Here is a 20,197-nt window from a genome sequence, read left to right as displayed (position 1 = left end):
GCAGGAGGTGACATGTCCTGTTGAGATTGCCCGGGGCCACCTGTCAGAGGATCCGGGTCTCCAAGGGTCCAGTCTGGCCAGGTAGGGGCCTCGAGGGAGGCCTAGTCTCGAGTGCTCACGAAGGTCCTCCAACTGTTAGGTCCTGGCCTCCAGTTGGGGTGGCCCTGCACCCACCCTGCCCGCGGCTCTCCCCCAGGGTCCAGAGGCGGCTGTGGGCCTTCGGGTTGTAAAGAGGACCCATTTGAACTGTGGTTCATGGCCTCAGCCACGGCCAGGACAACCAGGAAGGGCTCAGGAGGCCTGGGCCTGGGGAACTGCTCCAGACTGTTCTAGAGGGTTCTGTCACAGGCCCCAGCCAGCACAGGTTTGCGGGGACGCCTGTCACTTACCTCCCCCGTGGCCAGTGACTGAGGCCAGTGACCAAGGCCCTCCCTTCCCCTGACCTTGCCCAGTCCTCTCCCCTACTCTTCCAGGTGGGGCGAATCTGACTTCAGGGAGCCAGACAAGTGGCCCTGGGACTGGGGGTCTGTGGTGGCCCTGGCAACAGGGCCTCCACCCTTCACCTGGGCAGGGGCAGGGAGAGGTGGTGACGTGGCCCTGCCTATGTGGGACGGGTCCCAGAGAACGGCGCTGCCACCTGGGAGCTGAGCAGCAGGACGTAGTCACCAACTTGGGTCCTCTGCTGTCCCAAGCCCAGCTCTTGGGTGAGTAGCAGCATCTGGGATGACAAAAGTGCTGGAGGGCTACTGTGGGACCCCAAGGAAGTGTGGGCAGGGGCTAGGGACCTGGACAGAGGGGCCCGGCCGCACCTCGGCCCCCAGAGGGGTCCTCTCGCATCAGGGGAGAAGTGAGGGTCACGGTGACCTGCATCCTGGGCTCCTCGCAGGAGGAGATGATGATGTTGGCTTCGGGGTCAGAGGAGACCTCGTACTTGTCGTCCGTCAGTATCTGGGTGGGAACACAATGCGGGCTGCGTCATGCAGCTGAGGCCACACTGGGCAGGCGCACCTGGGCCTGAGCGGGGCCTCCCAGTGGAGAGCCCCAGGGCACTCGAGAGCAGATGGTGAGGCAAGAGCTGGTCAGCTAGACGACACAGGACGCAGCCACCTCTGTGGTCAGAGAGAAGCAGACACCACGAGATGCCCTTGTCCCCGGAGAAGGACGCTCTCCACAGGCTCCCTGTGCATCTGCGCCCCTCTGGGCGCCTGTGTCCACCCCGAGTTGCCCCCAAACGCACCTTTCTTGCCAACCCTGATCTCCTGCCCACTCGGGCTCTCCCCCAGTGGGGTGGGGCTCTGCCAGCTTCCCCAGGGCCTTGTCTTCGCCAGGAGCTGGGCTTCTGGAGAGCCGGCTGTGCCGAGCCCCTGCCGCCCGGCAGCTCCCAGGGGCTCAGGTCTGGGCCCTCGGCTCCCCACCTCACCTCCTCGCACCCCTGCAGGCCTGGCTCAGCCCAGGCCCTGTCCCTCCTGCTCTCTCCTGTCCACCCTCGGCCTCTGCAGGGCTGGCCCTGTTGTGCAGAATTCTGTACCCAAGGGCACAGGTCCTCGGTCAGGGCTCGCGCCCCATCCTGTCTGAAGACGCCCCCTGGCCCGTCCACCTGGCCCCAGCTTAGTTCCTTCCCAGAGGACAGCTGGAGCTGACCTGCCCACGTCTGGTTTCCCATTCACCTTTGAGGCCTGAGGCCCCATCTAGTGCTGGACACTGGGAAGGGACTCAGGAGGACCCGGCCATCAGGGCGGGGTGGGTTTTGACCTTAGACATCCCTTGGGGTGGCCGTGGCCTTCCCCACTATCCCCGGGTGAGAAGGGCGAGTGGGGCTCCCCAGAGGAAGCCAAACACCCGCCCGGCCTCAGCCTCGGGCCTGACTTGGAGACATTGCCACGCAGCCTCCTGACGCCGGGCAGACGTGACACAGGTGCCATCCCCAGGGTGGGACATTTGGACAGCTTCTGTGTTTTAGCCTGAACTCCTCCCACCAGGGGACCGGAGCTGCCAGCGCCCCCTTTCCAACAGCTTGTGGAAAGAAGCCGGCAGGCCTCGGGCAGCAACGCCTCCACTTTCCTGAAGTCCTGGAGGGCATGAGCCTGCTGGGTCCGCGGGCCCTGGGGAGCAGGCAGGGAGCTGCGGGGTGCCCCGCTTACCAGGAGCTGCTGGGGCAGCTGCTCGGTGACCCTCCGCAGCAGGGCGTGAGTGGGCTTCTCGGAGCAGAGCAGGGTCAGCTGCACGTTCCTGTCTCCCCGCAGGACAAGGCCTTTGGCCAGGATGCCCACCCGCATGACACCTTTCAGGACCCGAGGCGAGGGCACAGCGCTGCTGTCAAGACAGAGCCGTGGGGCGCCGTCAGAGGAGGGGCCAGCGACCCACTGGATGCCCAGCGCCAGCCCTGGGAGCAGCCTCCCCACGCCTCGGTCTCCTACTCTGTAAAGTGGGAGCCCGCCCCCACCAGGGGCGCCCGCCAGGCTGGAGTAGTGGGAGACACAGCTGTCCCTGGGCAGGGACACTCTGACCAGGGCCACGCCTTCCATGCAGACTGAGTGCTGCCAGAGAAGCTGCCCACGCTCAGCAGGTCAGAGGGTCACTTGCGTGAAAGGTCCAGGGCAGGCCAGCCCACAGGCAGGAACGGGGCTCAGTGCTTGTGGGGACACTAGCTGGGAGAGCTCTGGGTGACGGCAGGAGTGGCGCATGGCCCTGGACTGCTCCATGCGGGGGAGCTGTGCACCTGGATGTGGTTCAGCGCGCAGCTCTGCGTCCTGTGCATTCCCCACCGCAGGAAGACCCCCAAGAGAGGACAGGAGGGATGTGACCCCCCAGGAAGGCCTTGAAAAGCCCTGTGCGCATCCATCTGTCAGCCGTGTCCACCCCAGCCCGCTGCGGGGGGCCTGGCCTCCGGTCCCCTAACCCCTCATGAGGAAGCCGAGGTTCACCAAGAAGAGAAGGTCGTCCCTGTGAGCGGCACCTTGGCACTTTATTTACTGAGTGTCACCCAGCTGTGGCCTCGGGCTCAGCACAGCGCAGTGGGGCTCTGTGGGCTGCGTGCTGAGGCGCGTGGCCCTCAGAGGATGCTCCCAGACAGGAGCGCCTCCCTGTAGCTGGGGCTTAGACTCGGAGACAGGGACCCTCTGCTCTGCAGGGGGCTGCAGAGCCTCCATGGGCCTCGGAGGGCCTGGGCCTGGCCCCTGTGGTCCTTGCAGACACCCATCCTGAGGGCCAGGCCTCTCCGTTACCTGCGCTGGCCGCCTTCCTCCTCCAGGCTTCCCCAGTCCTCCTCAGCCAGCACGTCGGACACCAGCTTGAGAGCCCGCTCTGCGTGCGACACGGCCTTCTGGATGGCCAGCAGCTCCGCTTCGGTGGGGTAGATGGTGGCGTGCCTGCACATGACGTGCCGGTCATCGCTGGACTCTGGCCGCCGCCTGGGCTGTGGGGAGAGGCCACCTTGTCAGGGCTGGGCTGAGTTGTCGGTGGGACCAAGTGGGCAGGGGACAAGGCAGCCTGCTGCATTGTGACAGCACTGAAAGCCCCAGGAGGACTCAGGAGGAGCCTGGAGCAGGCTGGCGTCAGGGAGCTGGGCACAGGTGGGGGTGACGGTGGCCAGCCAGGCTCAGAGGTGGGGCACGGCCAGGTGGGCGTCCAGTACCCAGGGGGCCGGGGGCGGACTGCAGGAGCCATGGGCAGCACCAGGAGGAGCTCAGGCCTCCCGTGGCTGCAGGAAGCGTGGGCCGCATCCCCCATCCCCGGCCAGAGGCTCGAGAGTCGACCAGGGCCTTGCCCTTGGTGAGGGGCAAGTCTCAGATTCCCATCAACCCGGTGCTTGGCCCAGGAGGGCACATGTCCATGGCAGCAGGAAGGGGCACAAAATGAGGTTCCCCCACCCTGGGCTCCAGGGAGCTGACGGAATCCCAGGGCCGGGCAGGGGGCAGGGCGGGATGAGGCTCTCAGAAGCCCTGGTGCCCACAGAGGACTCTGATAGAGGAGGCCACGCTGCCCCTCACACTGGCCCTCGGCACCCACCGGGAGCGGGACTGCTGGCACACCCAGCCTGCCCAGCACCGGCGAGGGGGCCCAGTCGCTCGAGGCGGGTTGCTGCTCCTTGTCCTGGGGCCGCGGCTCCTCCTCTGGCTGCCTGCAGCGCGTCTCATGGTGCCTGTGGGCCAGACGGGACAGAGGGCTGGAGGGGACAGAGGGCTGGAGGGGACGGAGGCCCAGGGAGCCGACCTCTTGCAGCAGACATGCTTGTGCCCCATGCCCACGTGTGGGCACAGCCAGGCCCCCTCGCCTTCACACCCACACTGAGGGCTCTCCCTCGGCTCCCGGGAACTGAGGGCATAGCCCTGCACAGCCCTGCCATATGCACGGTGGGACCGAGGCCCTGCGCGGGGGTGGGGGGCTCCACGCGGCCTCGGTGCCCTTGGTGGCGTCTCCGTGCCCTCCCCACGTAGGCCTGCTGCTTCCAGAGAGCCCACGGCCGGGTACTACAGAGGGCCAGGCCTGGCTTTGGGACTGCTCTGAAGGGTGGGGAAAGGAGATGAGAAAGTGTGCCCACAGTTGGGGACACAGGGGACAACAGAGGTCAGGGGATGCATGGAATGGAGCAGTGACTGGACCCCCCCCAGAGGCCCCCACCAGCCAGAACGGAGGCTGCCCAGTGTGAGGGTGGGGTCTGGCCCTGGAGGCCCATGGTGGCACGGTGCAGGGCCCTGTGGAAGCGCCTGCAGCTGGGGGTGGGGGGCACCTCAGCTCCGAGCACCAGTTCCGCATCTCCTCCAGCCGCCGCTGGGCCCGCTGCCGCTCCTTCCTCATCTGCTCCTCCAGCAGCTTCCGCACCCTGCTGCTGGGCCTGGCGGCCATGGGGAGGTTGGGGTCCACTTTCTTCTGGGAAGGCAAGGCAGGCTGTGAGAGCAGGCGCTCCAGGGAGGGGCCACAGCGGCCTTGAGGACACAGGAGGGCCCCGGGAAGCCACCCTCCACGCCCACAGGGCAGCTCACGTCCTGAAGGCAGTGGGGGGGGGCACTGAGGGAGCTCAAGGGTGAGCAACCGTCTGCCACCAAGGATGAGAGGTGACTCTGGTGCTCCTGATGGGGAGGGCTGGGAGGGTGTGTCCCGCTCACTGAAGGACAGGGTGCTTCCCGAGCAAGGCCTCCAGAGCTGCTCACGCAGCGCAAGACAGCTGTGACATCCTAGCAAGGACATCTGAGGGCCACCTGTGCTCGCTCAGTACTCTGTCTGCTGCAGGTGGAAGCCTCACTGCACTGGAGAGTAACCAGGTGGCCACAGAAGAGCCGCTAGCAGTCCAGCTAGCTCAGAACGCGCGTGCAGTCGGGGCCACCCAGCAAGAGGGAGACAACGGCCAGACCCATCCCATGGCTTTCCTGTGGGCTCACCCTCCTTGTTTTAGAAACCTGCCTGCAAATATGCATGACCAAAAGAATACAAAACCGTCGTTGGTGTCCCGAATCTATCCACTGTTCCACCCTCCACCCACCCATCTATCCATCCATGCACCCATCTGTCCATACACTCATCCATCCATCTACACATCCATTTAGTATCTACCTATCCCTCCTACCCTCCCTCCATCCATCTGTCCACCCATCCACCCATCCATCCATCTAAACATCCATTTATCCATCTACCTATTCTTCCCTCCCTCCCTCCCTCTATCCATCTGTCCATCCATCCACCTATCTAACCATCTACACATCCATCCTTCTACCCATATATCCATCCACCTATCCATCCATCTACCCATCCCTCTACCCATCCACGCATCCACCCATTCATCCATCTACACATCCATCCACCCATCCATCCATTCTTCCACCCACCCACCCATCCATGCACCTATCCACCCATCCATGCACCTATCCACCCATCCATCTATCTACACATCCATCCATCCATCCATTCACCTACCCATTCCTCTATCCATCCACCCATCCATCCATCTGTCCACCCATCCACCCATCTACACATCTGTCCATTCACCCACCCTCCTACCCATCTATCCATCCATCCAACCATCTACCCATCTATCCATTCATCCACCCATCTACCCATCTATCCATCCATCCACCCCACCCATCTATCCATCCATCCACCCACCCATCCACCTGCCACTCCTGCACCCATCCTTGGCTCCATCCCTGAGCACTCTGTGCAGGCAGTAGGGCAAGTGCTGATCTAGAACAGACTGTGACTGAGGTAAGAGGGACATGGCCCTGTTTCTAAGGACATGCAGGAGCCTGAAGGGAGCATCCATGGCCAAGAGGGCTGAGGGGTGCCGAGAGCCAGCCCTGACACTGAGGCTGCTGGCCAGGGGGGGGCGGCCCTGAGAGTGGTGTATGGGAAGGCATGGGGCAGGGGCTCCCAGCGGGAGGAGGGTGTGGTGGATCGTGGTGGAGAAGGGTCCAAGAGGTGGCTGTCCAGGCCTCACAGAGTCCAGAGGCTCAAGGGACTGGAGGCACTAAGGCCGTTTCATGGAGGCCAAAGGTGTGCTTCCTGATGTGGACCTGGATACAGAAAATGGAAACCCATGCCCTTGCCCACCCCGGGACCCCAAGGTAACCAGACCGGGCACTGGCACGCCGGATAGCCAGGAGGTGGCTGAGCCCCTGGGTGGGCACCGATGCCCCCGCTGGACGCACCCTGTACTGCAGCCGGTGCCGCCGCCCCTTCACGTGCATGTCCCTGGCGTTGGGGTCGTTGAAGCTGCACTCACACAGCTTGCAGTGGAACCGGATCACTTTCCCCTCGTCGTTGCACACCTGGGACACGAAGCACAGCTGCCCGTTCCAGCAAAGCCCAGAGGACGAGGGACGTCACCAACATGCAGGTGACTGGTCAGTTCTGTGCCTGCTCAGGGTGTCATCCAAAGCCCGGCTGGCCTCCCGCCTGGCCCTTCCTCCTCCTGGCACTGCCCCAGGCTCCACCCCTGGCATCACCTCACTGAGGAGCCCGGCTCTGCCCTGCTCGATCGCTGCCCACCCTGGCCCTCCCTGGTCCCCGCGGCCGTATGTGAGGCAGCTTCTTGACAGGGTGGCATGGTTCTGGCTGCTGTGGTCGTTCTGCCTGGGGCAAAATGTAAGATGCTGGACGGACTGGACCAGAACATGAGCCTGGGGACGAAGGCACACAGGCCTGCAGCTCCCTGTGACAGCTGCGTTCTGTGCGTGGCCCGAGCCCCGGCGAGGCTCTGGGAGGCGGACGGGCCTTGTGGGACTGACTGCTTCTCCCTGGGCGCATTGAGGGGGCCGCGCAGGTGCATGGTGGCTCCCAGTGACCCGTCTTGGGCCAGAATTCAGAATCCGAGCAGTGGTGAGCTGAGGGACCCAGCCGCCTCCCCTCCCCCCTGGAGGCCGGCGTGGCCTGAAGCCAGCTGGCAGGGAGTGAGTGGCACAGCCGTCCCGCCCGGGAGCGTCCTGGGCCTCCTGCCACTGGCTGGGCTCTCTCCACCCGCCCTCTTCAGGGAGCAGATGGACAGTCCCGCAAAGGTGCCGGCATGCCCCGCCCCTCACTCAGGGCCATCGGGGGTCTGCGCAGAGTGCTGGCCCCACAAGGTCTGCTGTGGCACCCACGGAAGGGGCGGGTTCACCGAGATCTCTCGAGATGAGCCCAGCGAGGTCGCAAAGCTGGATCCAGGGTCTGGCCCTTCTGCACTAGGGATCGGCCACGCGGTGGCCTCTACCCACCTCCTCCACGTAGTCGGGGCCAACGGGCTCCGCATCTGAGCAGCCCCCAGGAGCTTCCCATGGGCCTCCACGGGAGGGCGGCTCTCCTGGCCCCTCAGACTGGTGCCGAGCTGGTTTCCCCTCCGGGGGCCTGCTTCGTGTTGCCTGTGTCCTGGGAGGCCCTGAAGAGGGACAACCATGTCACTCCAGCCAGAAACCAGAGCTGGCTGGACACCCACCAGCCGTGCAGTGTGAGGTGCACACAGACCCAAGCCTCTCCTTGTCCTTTCCAGCCGGTGATGGCGATCAGTGCTGCCTGGACCACAGGCTGTGCTTGGGCAAAAGGGTCAGATTCAACGTGGAGTCACCTCGCCAAGCCCTCCCAAAGGAGCAGGGGGCACGTGGAGAGAGGGCTCTGTGCAGACTGATGGATAAAGGAATCACCACAGCTGGCTGCTCACAGGAGAACCAGCAGCGCCACACCCAAGGAAACGCCTGCCACTCTTGAAAACCGCATACCCCTGAGGCAGGAGCCACCGCCCCCTCAGGGCCTGCGATCACCCATCACTGGCACGAAGGCACCTGGACCTTTCTTTTAAGAGACCTTTCCATTGGGTGTTGTGGCCACGCCCGTGATCCCAACTACTCAGGGGGCTGAGGCAGGAGGTGGCGAGGTCCAGGCAGCCTGGGCAACCTAGCAAGGCCCTGTCCCCAAATTAAGAAAGGGCTGGGTGCAGCTCAGGGGTGAGCGCTTTCCCGGTGTGTGGGAGCCCGGGCCATCCCCGGCACCACAAAGCCAGTGAGTAACTTCTGTAGGCTCCGGGGCTCAGTAGGAGCCCAGCCTTTCCTCTTCACACACACTCCTCTGTTGGAGCTGTCTCTGTGTCACACCAGCTCAAGTCACAGCTGAGGAGGGCTGAGTCCAGCCTGAATCCATGGGGAAGACGCCCAGGCTCCACCTCTCCCTCAGGGGCCGCCAGCTGCTCCAAACCCCCACCTCTGTGAATCAGCCATGAGGAGGCAGGGCCAGAGGCTCCTCCGCCACGCTAACCAGGCACATCCGGGCCTCGGGAGAAATGCCTCTGCCATCCACTTCTCACAGCCTGAGTTGTGCGGGAGGCTGAGTGGGGAGGGGAGGTGGAAGCCAGGCCACAAGCCCAGAGAGGCCCAGCCCCCAAAATGAAAGCAGGGCTGGGGATGTGGCTCAAGCGGTCACGCGCTCGCCTGGCAGGCGCGGGGCGCTGGGTTGATCCTCAGCACCACATAAGAAATAAAATAAAGGTGTCCATCGAAAACTGAAAATAAATATTAAAAAAATTCTCTCTCTCTCTCTCTAAAAAATTATTTTAAAAAAATGAGAGCAGGGCTGGGGAGGTGCCCAGAGGAGAGCACTTGTGCCCGTGTGGGGCCCTGGGTTCCACCCCCGGACCACAGAACAGACCAACAAGAAAGCTCCTAGTGACCCCCTCTTCAAGCACACTGCAGGCAGGGCTGGGGCTCAGTGCAGAGCGCTTGCCTGGCAGCACGTGCGAGGCGCTGGGTTCCATCCTCAGCACCACATAAAAGTAAATGAATGAAATAAAGGTATAAAAACACCACCCACATTGCAGGGCGAGGTGCGGCTCAGGCAGCCTGCGAGGGCTCGGGCTTCCGCACCACGAGAAGTTTAAAATCTGTTGTGACTCAAGAAGCCATGCTGCCCAGGCCACAGATACCCACCCCCAGCAGCGAAGGACACAGGGGCCTGAGCAGGGACCGCTGGACAGAGCAGGGGGAACTGAGCCACCACTGCTGGCTGGGTGGCCGGGCCAGCCACCCTAAGTCGCCTCACCTTGGCTTTTCCATTTGAGCATTGGGACAAGTGACACAATCTCCCTAAGGGAGCAGCTAGGGACGGTGCCTGAGGAGAGTGGAGGGCTCAGAGCAGGAGCTGTCACCACCTCCAGTCACGGTGGGCAGGGTCAGGGCAGCGCGTGGCTTGTCAGCGCCCACGTGACTCCTCAGGACCAGTGTGCCCTGGGCACCAGGGTGGGAGGAAATCTCCAGGCCACTGACAGGGCTTTGGAGGCCACAGGAAGACGCGACAGCAGAATCTCCCAGGAAGGTCTCGGGCCGCATTCTGGACGGCGTCGCCCACTCCCGCACACGGCACACACCCTGACACTCAGCCTCTGCTCCAGGACCTGAGGAGGCGGCCAGGTCGCCCCGGTGCACAGACAGGGATGCAGGGCCACCTACCCTCCCGCGGGGCGCTGGAGGCCACGGTCCTCTTGGCCAGGGCTGGCCTGCCTGGAGTGTGGAGGCTGGTCGTGGCGGAGGCCGAAGGCCGGGTGGAGGCCTCGGAGGCGCTGTCCGAGGTGTGGGGGCCAGGTCTGCTGCTGCGGGCAGGGCTCCTGGGCGTCGGCTCAATGGTGGGGATAGGCTTCCCCAGTTTGGTGTGCAACTTGAAGACCTGGAAAGGACCCGTCCCTCTGTCAGGATGACCTCCGAGAGACAGGCTGAGCATCCAGGGGCCCCACCCCTTCCCGGGCTCCCCCAAAATGCCTCCAGAGCACCGCTCCCTGCCAGGGCCTCCTTGAGCTGCCCCTGCTTCCAGACCCTTCCTCCTGCTTTCCAGGCACCTCCGGCTCTCAGCACCTGCCTGGCTCCCTCTGGCCCCCTCTGGCTGTCCCTCATTGGGACCTCTGTCTCCCCGACTCCGAGGGCCCTGCCCAGACAGGGCGGCTCGGTGTGTGCATGTGAGGTTGGGGACCACCAGGCAAGCCGGATGCACGCACGCGGTGCTGGACACAGCCACTCTCCACCTAAGACCTGCAGGCACCGTGCTCCATCCACGTCCCCTCAGCACTTGTGCGTCAAGGCATTTGTTGAGGTCCCAGTTGGCAAGGCCTGCTGGGTGGCCACCAGCATCTGCACCACCTTAGACCCACCTGCCGGCTAGTTCACCCTCAGGACGGCACCACCCAGCAGGCTGCAGAGCCTCCTTGACCCCAGGCGGGGAGGGGATACGGCTGCCCTGCCTGGTCTCATCTCCTGCCATGCCCCAGGCAACGACACTCCTTCTGTCGACCTTCCACACCCACCGGCACCTGGCTGGGCAGTTCCCACAGGTGTTGGGGAGGCTGCCCTGGGCTGGGCCGGGCCATGCGGGCCTCAGTGAGCTGGGGAGAGGGCGAGGGAGGGCAAGGGAGGTCGAGACAGTCCTAGGCCAGGCCTTCTCAGCATGGGCTGGAAAGATTGGCCCTATGCAAAGGCCCAGGGGCAGGAGGCAGGTGGCAGTGGGACAGGGCACTCCCAGCCGTCCTGGTCCTGCTTGGTGACTACGTGGTTGGCATCCCAGGGCTCCTGAGCCCTCCACGCCCTCTGGAGTGAGCATCCCGCAGACATTCACGGTTCCCCGGGCGGGGGGTGGGCGCTGCTGACTTTGAAAGGCCCGGCAGCCTGGGGAGCAGCCCAGGGGGCTCCCTGCCTTCTCTCAGGTGGGGGCGCCGCCAACTGCCCCTGCAGGCGTCTCTCAGGCCACAGGAAGGCTTTGGTGTGAAGACAGGAAACAGCTCTGAGGGAACGTCACCCCCGCCAGCACACTGTGCAGTCCCCAAGTGCTGAGTGTGGTTGTTTCCTGCGTGGCCCAGGTGCAAAGGCCCCCCGGTCCCTATGTGTCTGTGCGGGTGGTGGGGGTCCTGTTCGTGGTTAGAAGGTGTGTGGCTCCCGGGACACAGGGACCGCAGCTCTGCGCTCTGAAGGGCCTTGGCGGGTGGCCCTCTGTGTCCCAGGTGCCGAGGGGCCAGGCATGGGCTAGTGGTGTGTGGGCCCTACCTTCTGGTGCTTGGCTCCCCGGATGTGGGCGGCGTAGGCCTCAGCCCCAGTGCAGGACACAGCACACAGGCCACAGTGCAGCTGGGCCTGCGCCCCGCACGGGCTGCCGTTGGGCTGCAGGCCCGTCCTCTGGGCCGCCTCCTTCTTCCTGTGCTTCTGTCCTTCCAGATGATCCCGGTAGGTCTGCCGTGAGGAGGAAGAGGCGGCCTGAGCTGGCATCCCAGCAGGCACTGCCCCTTCCCCAGCAGGCCATGGGCATAGCTGGTGGGACCCCAGTGGGTGATGTGACAGAGGACCCTGTCCCCATCCTACCACCCTCTGGCGCCCGAGAGGAGCAAGTGTCCCTTTAGAAAACTCAGAAGCTGGGACCAAAATACATCATTGAGGTTTCTTCTTTCCTAAAATAAGCCCTTTCTTAAGAGAGCACCGTCGCAGAATCACAGACTCACAGGTTCAGCTTGGGCGGGCCTTCTCCCCACTGGGAATCGCTGCCCAGATGGCGCTGGGCCACTTGCTTTTTAGAAAACTGATGTGCGGAGTGCTCCACGTGGGACACACTGCCGAGGTTCTCAGTCCATGTGCCCAGACTGCTGCGCCCAAAATATCTGATGGCCCAGCCCTCGGGGTGCCTGGCTGGTTCCTGCAGCCCCAAGAGGAGGCAAGCGGCATGGCCCCTCGCCTCACGTGCCCTCTGACCCCCTACACTTTGACCACGCCAAGGGCCAGCCCCTGCAGCAGAGAATGTCCCCAGAAGGAACAGTACCACTAGGTTCTAGGGGAAACGAACAGGAGTGGGAACTCTCTGGAACTTCAGAATCCCCAAACTGGTTAGAATGTCACTTAGCCAACAGGGCGCACATGGTGCCCTCACAATTAGGGCAGGGCTGTGCAGAGAGCCTGCAGGGGGAGCCCCCAACCCCGCCAGGGCTTCATCTCCTGCGGGAGGACTAGGTTAGAGGGGCTGCTCCTGCTCCTTCTTGCTCCTCTGACTGCTGGGTGTGCTGGGGAGGAACGGGGCGGGTTCCAGCCGGAGCTGCCCCAGGCCTCGCCTGGTCTCCACACAGCTGGGTCATGTGGCTCAGTGGAGCTCCGGACGCCTGTCTCTGTGGCTCGCTCTGGCTCCAAGCTCCTGGAGGGATGGTCCCCCTCGGCCTCAACTCCCCCTCTGCCATCCAGGGGTGGGGTTTGGCTTCATGTCACATGCTCAGAGCTCCACGCACAGGCAGACGGAGACCGTGTTCCCCAGACGGCTGGGCTCACACGTGAACATGTCATGTGTTACGAGGACGAAGGGCAGGAGCATTATAAGAAAGAGGTGTGTCAAGCCAGGTGGGGGCCACGCCTGTCACCCCAGCTGCTCAGGAGGCTGAGGTAGGAGGGTCCCAAGGTGGAGGCCAGCCTGGGCAATTCCGAGAGACTCTGTCTCCAAGTAAAACAAACAGGGCTGGGTGCGGCTCAGTGGTGGGGCCCTCTGGGTTCAAGCCCCAGGACCAGAAGAAAAGGAAGGAAGAGACAGACAGGGAAGGGGGAGGTGGGAGAGGGGGATGTCAGGGGTCCTGCCCGTGGTCCCCTGGTGGCCTGGGAGGTGCAGCCATTTCTCTCACTTGGACAACTAGGGAGATGCACAAGTGCTGCCCTCCGGGGCCCTGGCGCCCTGGGGACCCATGCTTTCTGGAACTTCAGAATCCCCAGACTGATGAGGATGTCACTCCGCTCTCCTGCACGCCCCTGCGCTTCCCCCTGGACAGCAGGCCCAGGCTGCGTGACACAGAACCCTGATGGCCCTGTCACAGTGAGGGAGGGACATGGGTAGGAGACAGCAGCGCGAGGGACACTGTGGCGCTAGCAACATGCTCCAAGCTCCTGGAGGGATGGTCTCACGCGGATGGTGACATGAGCACAGAAACACACACACGGGACAAGTGGAAGCGGGACTCCTGAGTCGGGGCGCTGCACAGATGCTGGGGTGAGGGCTGGGGCGTCGTGTGGGCTTCGTGAGAGGCGTCAGAGCAGCGGGAGCGAGGCGCGCACCGCCACGTGGAGCGAGCGTGCTGAGCGCTGGCTGAAGAGCACTGGCCCTCCAGGCCTCTCCTGTGAGCCAGGTGCCACTCGGGGGTGGCCAGCCACAGCCTGACCCCGCAGGCCGGTCCCGCGCTGCCCCTTCCCGTGCACCCTGAGCCTCACAGAGGCGCGCTGCGTGCCCCCGGCCAGCCCGCCATGGTTTCACCTTTTTGCTCTATTGGAGATGGAAGCCAGGTGTGGGGTGCGCCAGGCAGGCCTTGCCAAGGGCGTGCGCGATGTAGGGGCGCGCTTCAGGGGTTCTGTCCCAGACTCTGACAGAGCGTGGGAACCCAGCGGGGTCAGAGCCGCTGGGAGAGCCCCAACAAGGAAGGGGCGGGCAGGTGGGTGGGGCCTGCCCTGGCCCCCAGCACGTGCCCTCAGCTGCATCCCTGGGGCCTGAGGAACCTTCTGGGGGCTTCTCTAGAGTCTCCAGAGCCTGATTAGGACTCCGCTCCCCTGCACGCCTCTGCGCTCCCTTCGGGCTGCGTGCTCTGCCAAGACGGAGCCTGAGGTCTGATTCTTTCCAGGGAAGGAGGCCACAGTCTCCCTGGGTGACTTCTGAGTGTTGAGACCACAATCTCCTGCCGTGTGATAGGGAGATCCTCCCCTTCTCTCACGCATGCATGCACAGGAGCACACAGGCACACGCACAGGTCTTCATACCCACACACGCCTACACAAAAGCACATACAGGCACCCACGTGTGTCTACATGGGCACACACCCCAGGTCTCTGTGTCTGCCTGTGGCTCTGCTTGTCCCCCAGCAAAGGGACGCCACCCCTGTCCACGTTGGAAGCCACACCTGTGTCTCCACTGGCTGCACCTCACCTCCCGGGACAGCAGAGAGCCCCGGGATCAGGACTGGGTCTCAGCACTGTGCCCAGCTCCCACTTCTCCCACCAGATGCCAGCAGGCCTGTGCTGAGGTGATGCCAACGCACGCTTTACAGTGCACGGTTCCCAGCAGACCTGTCAGCAGGCAGTGGCCCTGCCCTGTGCCCACCCTCGACAGGGCAGAGGCTGACCTGGGGTCCCGCACAGCTGATCCTGCAGGTGTCGCAGTAGTGGAGCTGGGGCTGCCTGGGGCCCACCTTGGGCCTCGGTGGCCTGCTGGGAAACTTCTCAGGGAAGCTGCCAGCGGAGCTGTCCCTAGGGCTGCTTCCTGGGCCACCCCATGGGACTGAGCCCACCGGTGCAGACGGCGGCGGGGAAGGCTGCCGGGGTGGCAGTGGCTGCAGCTGCTGAGAAGGCCCCGAGGGGGGCGAGGGCTGTGTCTGGGGGGGCGGCGGAGGGTAGTAAGCGCTGGCTGCTGAGTACACACACGCCCCATAGCTCGGGTGGCTCGGTCCTGAGAGGGAGAGAAACGAGAGGGGGAGGGGCGATCCCAACAGAGTTGACCACAGGGACAGAGGGACAGGCAGTCTGGGTCAATGGGGACGGGGACCTGAACTAGGGTGCAAATGGAGGCCTGGCTCTAGTCGCTCGTGGCCATGGGGCAGGTTGGTGGCTCTGCTCTGGCTGTTGCTGCCGGTTGTGGGGCTGAGGTTGGCTTTGCCCACCCCTGTGCTCCTGTGGCCTCCCGGGTCCCTAGAGGTCAGGCCCATCTCCCACCACCCTCTCCCAGAGGCACTGTCCTGGGGGCCTGCCGGGTGCTGCTGACTGGAGCTCACTGGCAGTTCAAGCCGGAGCCCAGGCCCTGTCAGTGACCTGGCAGTGACAGGCCCGAGACCCTGGCCCACCATGGCCTCCAGCTCTGGCTCCCCCTCTGGTGCTGGGTAGAGAAGGGCCGTACACACCCCACCTTATCCCTGTGTCTCCCCGACAGAACTCGCCCCCTCCATCCCGCAAAGTGCCTCTGAGAAAGCCATCAGCTCTCTGCCCTCTTCGCAGGCCTAGCCGCCCGCTGAGACCGGGGCCTATGTGACACGCAGGGGACACTCCCTGGTCTCCTAGAAGGTTGCAGGTGGAACCTCGTGAATCCCGCCTGTGTGCCAATCCCCTGTCCTGCCCCTGGGCCCTGCACACCCACCTGGCTGGCAGAGCGAGTCCGAAGCCTCAGGCCCAGGCTGATGGGCAGCAGCCTCGTAGTGCTGTCTGTCCTCGTAGCTCCTGGTGGCCGTCGACTGTCCATAGCTGTAAGTGTCCTGCGTGAGGGTTTCCGCGGGAGAGAGGGGGAGCAGCTCAGGGCCTGGGCTGGGAAGGCTCCCCACAGGCCCCAGCTCAGTCACTCACTCCCCGTGCCCTCCGCCCCGTGACAAGCCCTGGTAGAGGAACTGGGGACACAGCGCAGACAGAGGTGGACCCAGCGGCCCTAGTGGAGCTGATGCTAGTGACCAAGAGTTGACTGATTTTCAGTAGGCTACTGGAAGGCGGGCGGTTTTGGAGGGAGATATCCCAGGCCTTGGTGAGGAGTAGGGAGAGGGACAAAGACAGGGGCTTGATGGGTGCCATGCTGGGTCTCTGGTGCCTGTGATGTCATTCACTGATGTGGATGGGGATGAGGTGGGGGCAGGAGCTGGAGGCAGGACTGGTCACAGCACTGCAGGAGAGCTGCAGGTCCCAAGCTGCAGACCAGGAGGAGGGGCTGTGGGCGGGAGAGCACTGGAGAGGCCCTCCGCTGGGCAGCCTGCAGGAGGTGCAGCTCAGCAGCCACTGTCCCCAGGATCTCCTCGGGCACAGCTTCCCTGATGGAGGGGACTGCCCCCCTGGGAGGGAACTGTAATTCAACTGCCTTCCCACACCTCACAGACAGTGCTAGAAGGAAAGGTGACCATACAAGGCCTGCAGGACGGGGTCCGAGGGAGTCCACCACACTCATCCATGCCACACGACGTCTCCCGCCACGTTGGCAGTGGGGTACCTGATAGGTGGGTGCAGAGGTGGGCCCGGGGACAGGCTCCTGGGGCTGGTTGTTGTAACCAAGGTCCTGGCCAGAGTGGGGCTGGTAGCAGCCATACCCTGCGGCGGCTCCAGGGCTGGGTGGCTGGGCTGCCGGGGCGAAGGCCAGGTTCAGAGAGGGGTCCATCCCGGGAGCCGGCTGCACGGAGTAACTGGCCCCGGAGGCCGGGAGAGGAAAGGCTGGGGGCGGCTGGGTGCTGGAATCACAAAAGCCCGAGCTGATCAGACGCAGTTCTCAGCGCGCCTGAGCCGGACGTGGAACTCCAGCAACCCGACTCACTGCGGCCAACCCGAGCGGGACACCTTCTGAGTCTGCCAGCGCCTCTGAGCTTCCTGGGGCCCAGGCCCAGTTTCAAGTTCCCTTCAACCATCTCAACAACCCCGAGGGGAACCAGGGCAGGGTTCGTGGCCATTGGGACCAAACCCATTCTGCTGCTTCCCGGGTGAGCCCCTGGTGAGGCTCGTCTTTGAGCCCAACATCAGTGTCCTCCCAAGACAGCTGACTTCACGGTGTAGATGCCACTCGATGCCCAAGTGACTGCAGCCGATAAAACCAAGTGGAAGATGACCGTGACCCGGAATTGCATCTAGCACAGCCCTCTCCTAGATTCCACCGCCGAGCGCCAGCCTGCGAGGACGAGATTGCCCCGCACAGAGCTGGAATTCGGGTGGAGAATCGCGACCTGTGTGATCTGTGAGCACCGCACACAAAGTGAGAGCGGAACGGCTGCGCAGGGTGCCGTCGCTGGGCTACAAGGCAGACCCGACTGGATCACCCTAAATTGGGGGCCATCTGGCTTAACAGAGCAGTTCACCACCTGGTTGTTAAGATGCAGAAGGTCCCTTAGCACCAAGGACTGTTCCTGTGTGAGAACCGGCTGCCGGTGAGCCCTCATCCACGTCACCTGGCTCCCCACAGAGAGGACAGCACTGTCCGCCCTGCAGTCACCAGGAGCCCCTCCAAGGAGGAGGGTGGGGGGCTCCCATCTCGCAGAGAAGCCAGCACAGGTGCTGTTTTGCTCTCTGTCACCCACCAGGGGAGGCGTGGAAGTGGAGGGGACTTTACCAGGGAAAGGGATGAGGAGAGATTTCAGCCCTCGCCACACAGATCACAGGAGACAGCGGAGCCCGCAGGCAGGTGGCAGATGAGAGGAATTCGGGGGCAAACAAAGGATCACACCATCCCTTGGTGTCCACAGGGAGGGGGTTCCAAGACCTTGCAGACACCAAAACTTGGGTGCTACGGGGCATGCCATCTGCACAGGACCTGCCGCAGGGTCCTACGGACCTTAGACCATCTCTAGGTGACTCCTAACACCTGCCACAAAGTTGTGACACTCTATGGTTCAGGGAAACATAAGAAGGTCTCTGTGTCAGTGACACAGTATGTCGAGTCAGCTGTTGGCCTGGGCTGACTCAGCCCCGGCAGGAAGACCACGAGGGAGACTGCGTGGAATGGGCCTGGGGCTTCCACCAGGAGCAGGGGAGCAGAGCCGCCGGCAGGGCCTGCCCCACGGCCCCACCCCCACAGCCTCTCTCTGTCCTCCAGCAGCCAGGGGGTCCCTCCAAGCCCACCCTTTCCGCGTCTTCCCCCTGCTCAAGGCCCTCCCAACCCTTTCAGCATTGCCCCCGCCTGCGGGTGGCTACTCAGATGTCCCCTCCAGGCCAGGTCTTCCCAGACAGATCCCCACCCCTGCCTTTTTGTCCCTCTGGCTTCGAGGCTCGCAGCAGGTGCCAGACTGCTGGGCCTTCAGGTTGCTGGACGCGGGCAGGCCCGGGTGGCCCTGGCTGGCACCTTGTTGGCTGCTTCTCTGGAGCCCCCTGAAGCGCTCTCTGGCCCCAGGTGCTCCTGCTGGCTCCCGACCCTGCCCAAGAGCAGAGTGAATTGTGCCAGAGGCCACATGCTCCCCGGGTGGTGCCCCCAAGGGAGGTCTTCGTCTCTTCAAGGAGCGCCTGGCAGCTACAGAGACACAGACCCTCGGATGAGCCCCTGGAGGTCTCTCCTTATCTCAGAGGGCAAAGGCAGATGAGGACAGTGGCCAGGAGCCGCATGTGGCGCAGTGGTGGGGGCGCCTGCCCAGAATGAGCGAGGCCTGGGTCCCACCCCAGCACCATGCTTGGGCACACACACACTGCAGCCAATCCAGCTGAGCGACTCGAAACCTTGTTTCACTTTACTCCATATAGATTTTGACTCCTGTGCCTAGTGGTGGCCACCGAGGCCACTGCCGACACCTACCAAGGAGCGCCTACTCTGTGGCTACCGCAGCTCAAGCTGGGGAGACCCTGCCCATGTGGGGCTCTGGGATGCCTGTGGGGCTCAGGGCCCTGCTGCCCACGCCTGGGGCGGCTCTCCGAGGACTGAGGAGGGTGCCTTCACAGCACTGCTGGGCAGCTGGGGACACTGCAGCACAAAAACTCATGACGCTCCCACACTGCAGGTCTGGTGTGCCCAGGTGAGGCAGAAGGCGCTTCATGGGCCCTGGGATCACACCTGACCTCTGAGAAGCACGGAAGAATATGCAACTCAGTGTTTCAGAACCCAAGGAACTTTAATAATTTTAACAATTTGATCCTCATTAAATTATTATTTTTTAATTTTTTTAGTTGTAGATAGACACAATATATTTATTTATTTATTTTTTAATGTGGTGCTGAGGATCAAATCCAGTGTCTCACGCATGTCAGACAAGTGCTCAACCACTGAGCTACAACCCCAGCCTCTGATCCTCATTAAATTATAATTTCTGTACTGTCTTTAAAAATAACAACTGCTGGGGCTGGGGTGTGGCTCAAGCGGTAGTGCGCTCACCTGGCAAGCGCGGGGCGCCGAGTTCGATCCTCAGCACCACTTAAAATTAAAATAAAAAGATGTTGTGTTGACCGAAAAACTAAAAAATAAATATTAAAAAATTCTCTCTCTCTGTCCGTCTCTCTCTCTCTAAAAAAAATAAATTAACAACTGCTGGGCACGGTGACGCACGCTTGTAACCCCAGTGGCTCTGAAGGCTGAGGCAGGAGGACTGCAAGTTCAAAGCCAGCCTCAGCAATGGTGAGGCGCTAAGCAACTCAGGGAGACCCTGTCTCTAAATAAAATACAAAAAAGGGCTGGGATGTGCCTCAGTGGTCCAGTGCTCCTGAGTTCAATCTCCAGTAACCACCCACCAAAAAATTAAAAATAATAGCTTTATTGAGATCTAATTCACACCAACACAATTCAGCCATTTAAAGTGTAAAGTGTGATGGCTTTAGTACATCTGGGAAGTTGTGCAACCTTCACCACATTAATTTTAGAACATTTTCATCACCCCAAGAAGCAGCCCCATGGGAATGGGAAGTGCCAGCACTATGGAAAATGCCCAGCGGCTCTCTAAGGGCTGGACAGACTGCCCAGGTGAGCTAGCAGCTCCTGCCCAGGTGTCATCCCAAAGCAAGGGGGACATGGATGTACAGCCATGTCGACAGCAGTGTGATTGACAGCAGCCAAAACACAGAAGCAGCCCTAGTGGCTGCCAGCTGCACAGAGAAACTACGGCTCAGGGCTCCTAGATTAATCCAGGAAGCAAAGGGAGCCACCGGGTCCCGTGACAGGATGTGAGCCGTTTTAGGAGCTGCGGACAGACCTGTGCCCTCCAGAGTCAGACAGACCCCAGCCCTGAGCCCAGGGCGACGGTATTTGGAGATGTGCTCTTTAAAGAGCTGATAAAGAGTGCCTGAGGCCACAGGCTGGGGTCTGGCCCCACAGGCCTGGAGAAGGC

General features: G+C 62.8%; 1 protein-coding gene across 4 annotated transcripts in view; it reads right to left on the bottom strand.

Moving 5' to 3' along the window:
- Zfr2 (zinc finger RNA binding protein 2) overlaps window positions 1–20,197 on the bottom strand; it is a 37,250-nt gene that overhangs the window by 4,424 nt on the left and 12,629 nt on the right. For 2 of the 4 annotated variants that reach the window (XM_026404438.2, XM_077796625.1), the window contains exons 2-13: window positions 16,402–16,636; window positions 15,571–15,685; window positions 14,567–14,889; window positions 11,481–11,663; window positions 9,903–10,116; window positions 7,686–7,846; window positions 6,642–6,761; window positions 4,730–4,869; window positions 4,009–4,141; window positions 3,225–3,415; window positions 2,142–2,313; window positions 810–948 (exon numbers count right to left, since the gene is read on the bottom strand). In XM_026404438.2, coding sequence (XP_026260223.2) covers window positions 810–948; window positions 2,142–2,313; window positions 3,225–3,415; window positions 4,009–4,141; window positions 4,730–4,869; window positions 6,642–6,761; window positions 7,686–7,846; window positions 9,903–10,116; window positions 11,481–11,663; window positions 14,567–14,889; window positions 15,571–15,685; window positions 16,402–16,636 — 2,126 coding nt within the window. The remainder of the gene's footprint in view (window positions 1–809; window positions 949–2,141; window positions 2,314–3,224; window positions 3,416–4,008; window positions 4,142–4,729; window positions 4,870–6,641; window positions 6,762–7,685; window positions 7,847–9,902; window positions 10,117–11,480; window positions 11,664–14,566; window positions 14,890–15,570; window positions 15,686–16,401; window positions 16,637–20,197) is intronic. The other 2 variants (XM_077796626.1, XM_077796627.1) reach the window with 2 other exon arrangements.

The sequence above is a fragment of the Urocitellus parryii genome, chromosome 3 (assembly GCF_045843805.1).
Source record: "Urocitellus parryii isolate mUroPar1 chromosome 3, mUroPar1.hap1, whole genome shotgun sequence".
NCBI lineage: Eukaryota > Metazoa > Chordata > Mammalia > Rodentia > Sciuridae > Urocitellus > Urocitellus parryii.
This window is presented reverse-complemented; position numbering and strand designations above follow the sequence as displayed.